At 35.0% G+C, this 4,914-nt stretch overlaps 1 protein-coding gene across 2 annotated transcripts; it reads right to left on the reverse strand.

The window, feature by feature from the left end:
- Nucleotides 1–905: 905 nt before the first annotated feature.
- Nucleotides 906–4,679, reverse strand: LOC108989984 (acid phosphatase 1). Of its 2 annotated transcripts, none has more exons than XM_018963779.2 (4): nt 4,485–4,679; nt 1,988–2,404; nt 1,669–1,881; nt 906–1,152 (listed from the first exon to the last, which is right to left on the reverse strand). In XM_018963779.2, exons 2-4 carry the CDS (start codon nt 2,368–2,370, stop codon nt 972–974), a joined length of 777 nt encoding a protein of 258 aa, XP_018819324.1. In that variant the 5' UTR covers nt 2,371–2,404; nt 4,485–4,679; the 3' UTR covers nt 906–971. The 2 variants fall into 2 exon arrangements, with proteins under 2 accessions (XP_018819324.1, XP_018819323.1); XM_018963778.2 differs by having other exon boundaries at nt 1,988–2,408.
- Between the last annotated feature and the right edge of the window lie 235 nt (nt 4,680–4,914).

Genomic DNA, 4,914 nt, shown 5'->3' on the forward strand with positions numbered 1-4,914 from the left:
GCATCAATTTAACTGTTGGTCCACTGGAAAGGCCAGGTTGCTGATGATGCAACTTGGGAATCCTATGACTAGTTAAAGGCATCTTATCCCCACCTACTGGGCAGGTGTTTTGAAGAAGGGGGACACATCGTCATTTTGGAAAATTAGATAAATATAGCCTTTCTGCTGAAATATAAATCAGCAATAGCTCAAACGTTGGATCTCTAATTGATCATGTGGCCGTTGCAACTCCTTTATACGTAATAGTCAGCTACACATGAACTGATTGAGTTATGGGAACAAGTTAGTGAATGTAGCTTACTGTAGAAATGTGTAGGGCTCAATATTACTGCTATCTTATTATTTCCTTTAATTTGTAGGGTTATGGCCAGATAGCGTATTATTAGGAGATAGTTGAGTTCGTTATTTGGCTGCTCTGAGCCTTGATGTATAAAACAAAATGACGAAATATTTTGTAGGCATTGCATGATCTAATACTAGTCTCCTTTTCAATTTTTCTTCTTTCTCTATGAAGGTGGAGTTCGTTACCATATGAACATGATGGATTGACTTGATCCATACCCCGTCAGCCGGTCTTTCTTATAAAATATTGATGTTAATTTGTTTTATAAATACATATCATGTCATGTTAGGGTGATAAAAGAGAGAGCAGCAAGATTCCTTACAAATTCATGCATCTGTCATTTTATTAAATCTTTCATAATATTAAGCATGCATGATCAGATTTACCAAACATGCATGTTTCCAACAAAAATAAGAGGAAGAGAGAGAGAGCTAGATATATAGATGCAATATCATTCTTTTTTCCTTCTTTGTTTTTTTGATTCTTGTAATAATTTAGGAGACTGCAGAGTAGTAGAAATAAGAGTATGGAAACATAAGTACCGACTCAAACCATGCATTCTCAGAGAAGGCCAAAGCAGCAAAGCTTATTATTATTATTATTATTATTATTATTATTATTGTTCAGTTTAGGGAACAAAATACATGGGATTAGGAAGCTTGAAAGTCCGATTGCCCAAATACTCCCCTTGAAGATCACTCCACTGGTCTCCAACGTTTCCCCATATTCTGTAACCTTGTTCTACTACCAGCTGCTTCCGGATTTCTGATTTGTATTTCACCGCGCTTTGCCCTTTATAAGCTGCAGTCCTGTTAGAGGATATATTAATCAAACCATGCATGCATTGATTAACACTACTAACCACTAGTAGTACTCTTTTCTAATTCATCAGACACAAAAATAAAATAAAATAACACTTATATATTTTTGTCATCAATGGGCCTTGGCCCATTCCATAACCCAATCACGTGGGCTAATCCATTATAAGCTAGCAGCTAGCATCCATAAAAGACTTAATTTGGAAAACGTGAGCATGCAAAATCGATCAGATCTGCTCAAATATTGGATCGATATGTAACCTTTTTTCTACTTTTCTTGCATGGATATTGATGACTAGGACGACACAATTACCACCAAAATATTGAACAAACATTCACTTTGAATATAGGAAGTAATTGGACATTATTAATTCTCATATATATCCATATCATGCTTGATGAGGCATTATATTACATATATATATATATATATATATATAATTAAATGGCTGTACTAGTACTACTCATGAGCTAGCTAGCTAGCGTTAATATCATCGATAATCTTACCTCATGATGAGACGTTCATAATCCACAAATCCCTGGTCATTCAGGTTATCAATTGTGGCTGGGCCCATGGTCTCCTCGTCTCTTCCCGTGACTAGGATTATCTTAAATCCACTCTCAATCAGTTTGTTATATACTCGGAGCACCGAAGGAATCGCCGTGCAGCCTGCTTTCGTTGCCCACGCCTTGAACCCTACCGGGTCATATGGGTCGCACCTATATATAAGTTAAATAATTTAGAGGATGATGTACGTACGTACGTAGGTTTTAATTTGATTAAGTAAATATAAATTAGCCATGTACATACGTATATATTACGTACCCATATCGCTTATCTCTGTAATATAATATGTTGGAGATACAGGTGTCGTCAACGTCGAAAATCCAAGCATCCATGCCGTCACCAGATGGAACTATCTCGTTGGCATAACTCAAAATCTGATCTGCAATTAAGCGGAGGTCCCGGAAATATTGTCCGCCAATCATGTAAGTTTCAATGTAGCCCAAGCACTGAGTTGGGACTGTTCGCCAGCCGCGCACGTTGTTGGCCTCTACGGCCAACCTCCAGCTCAGGCAATAGCTGGCACTTTCAGGAGGCCAGGTTGCCCACCAATCAACAGGCGTCCCACCAGTAGCCTTGCAGAATAGAGCTACAAACGAGAAAATCAATACCTCCCGTATTCGATGTACCATGGCCTTGATCATGTGTGAGTATACGATGATATTGATCTTGAGCTAGCTAGCTTATCAGGGAAATCAAAACAATATTATTGCAACCACACGTAAGACTAAGTACTTGCGGGTCAGATAAAAATAAAAAAAAGGGAGTAAAATTAATATATGGAAACATGAGCAGTAGTACTTTGGGTTTGCACGTGTATATGTAACCAAAAGGTCACGATAAAGCTGTCTTTGCTCATTGGTGACAGCAAAGAATAACGTGTACTTGTCGGAAGAGATTTTACGTCTTTGCGTTACTAGTTTTCTTATAAAGTCTACGTAAAGTCTACGTAAGTACGCACCCAAATCTTTACAGAAGAAGTTATCGCGCAGCTAGTGTCTCGCTTCTTACCATATATGCATCCACCTGATCGATGGAGCTAATTAATGAAGCCGCGCGCTCTCTTAATTACGGCAGTCTTCTTAGGAACACAACGTTAATTCTTATGTGCCCTAGCTCTTAATTATCAGTTTGCAGGATCGATGCTTTACTTGTTAGGAAGCATGAGCTTTTTCTGCTTTTCTTTAATTTTGTCTATGATCTTTTAATATGAAGGTGCTGCAGTTAAAGATCATGGACGAAAGGTCATCTTTTGTTTTGTTTTTGTTTTTTAAACTGCAGTCACTTTCTTAAATCCTCGACAGGGAACGGTCATGTTATTCTCTCACTCATGTGGATAGTTATCCTCAACATCATGTTTGGAATTCCTTGCCATCAAGTCTAATTTCCACAGGATAATCATATTTTAAACAACGCATGCATCCACAGTTTCCACAATTGACTTTAGATCATGTGTTCAACATCTTTCAAGAATTGAAGAAAAGGATAGATGCCGAAGTCGGTCCTGGAAATACGTACGTAGCTTACATGTTGAAGAAAAGCTATTCTTTGATCATTAGGAAACAAATTTAAACAAATATATATATATATATATTAAAGAAGAATAAAGAAAAACCTAGCTAGCCATTTTCTCTTAATTAAGAAATGAGAAAATTCTATATACGTACCACACTGCCATCCATCTTTTATCCCATTATACAAGATGTGGTATATTTATAACCAAGTATCATCCAATGATTATAAACATGTTACATCTTACATCTTAGATAGTGGAATGAAAGTGAGATTGTGGTATGGTCTATTGAGTTGCATATATATATATATATATATATAGATCAAGAAGACTTAATTTGGATATCTATGGTGCATGTTTTGAAACAAATTAAGATAAAACAAAACACTATATATATATATATATATATATATATATATATGTACGTAGGAAGTTAAAGATTAATAATGTTATCATGCAACTTGAAAGGAAGATATATATATATATATATTATGTGTGTGTGTGTATATATATATATATATATATATATATATATATATTCAGTGAATGCAGAATTAATTAAACTCAATATTGACAAATATTTAAAATTATTTTGCCATGCACGTAAGGTCCGGCCGGGGTTTGCGCGCGTCTACCAACAATTAATAGTCCAATCCAAATTAGACGATCGTTAATTGGACGAATATATATTCTTGCAATCAGATCTAGATAGATACCCCATAATCTATTTAATGGTAGAGATGAATAATTAGTATTTTAGATCAATTATAAATAATTCATAACTTTTATATATATATATATATATATAGTAATTGTATGGTATATATTTGCAGTCATGACTTACATTAATTGGACGTTGATGTCCATGCAGTGTCATTATACAGTGATACATCATACAATTATAATTAAATTGAAACAGTACTACTACTAGGTCATTTATGAGATACTATAAAGAAAAGAAAAATAAGAAGAGGAAGAAACTGATCAAGAAGAAGATCGATCTAAGAAGAAAAGAATGAGTGGTAGGGTACATACGTAAATGATGATCACCTACCCAAAACTAATTAAAACGTGGAGCCGTAGCAGTACTACTGTAACACGTTCGGATCAAGATGCATGCAGAGAACAACACGCTATATATATATATATATATATATATATATATATATAATCAAATAGATCTAATTAGAAAGATGGAGATATAATATATATATATATATATAGACGATGAGACGAGTACGTTACCTATTAATAGAAGTGACAAGGTAGCTAGATTAATGCAACATGCAGATGATCCATCTATGGACGATTGTTTTGCAACATTACTCCCAAGTACGTAGTACTACTGAACCAAATTTGCTCAACATCCATCGATCATGAAAATAATTAGTATTAACGGGACCTGATCAAGTAAATGATCTTAGGCATCCCGTCAGGAAGCAAACTACCTAGCTAGCTAGCTAGCTAGCTAGTGCATATATATATATATATATATATAGAAAAGTATATATAACTTTGAAGTTATCTATATATATATATGTGTGTGTGCGCAGGCGCAGATCTAATTAGCGAGACTGCTGCGATATAGGATCTCATTTGTCGATCGAGTAATTGAATTAAGTAGTAAAATGATGTTTTGGTGGGAGTTGCGTCAGAGAGCAACTCAAGTGCGTGG

Source organism: Juglans regia, chromosome 4 (assembly GCF_001411555.2).
Source record: "Juglans regia cultivar Chandler chromosome 4, Walnut 2.0, whole genome shotgun sequence".
Classification (NCBI taxonomy): Eukaryota; Viridiplantae; Streptophyta; class Magnoliopsida; order Fagales; family Juglandaceae; genus Juglans; species Juglans regia.

Coding starts and splice junctions, on each gene's coding strand:
- LOC108989984 (XM_018963779.2), bottom strand. CDS start 2,370: ATGATCAAGGCCATGGTACATCGAATACGGGAGGTATTGATTTTCTCG. Junction 1,882..1,987: donor TACAGAGATAAGCGATATGG/GTACGTAATATA, acceptor ACTTATATATAG/GTGCGACCCATATGACCCGG. Junction 1,153..1,668: donor TATGAACGTCTCATCATGAG/GTAAGATTATCG, acceptor ATCCTCTAACAG/GACTGCAGCTTATAAAGGGC.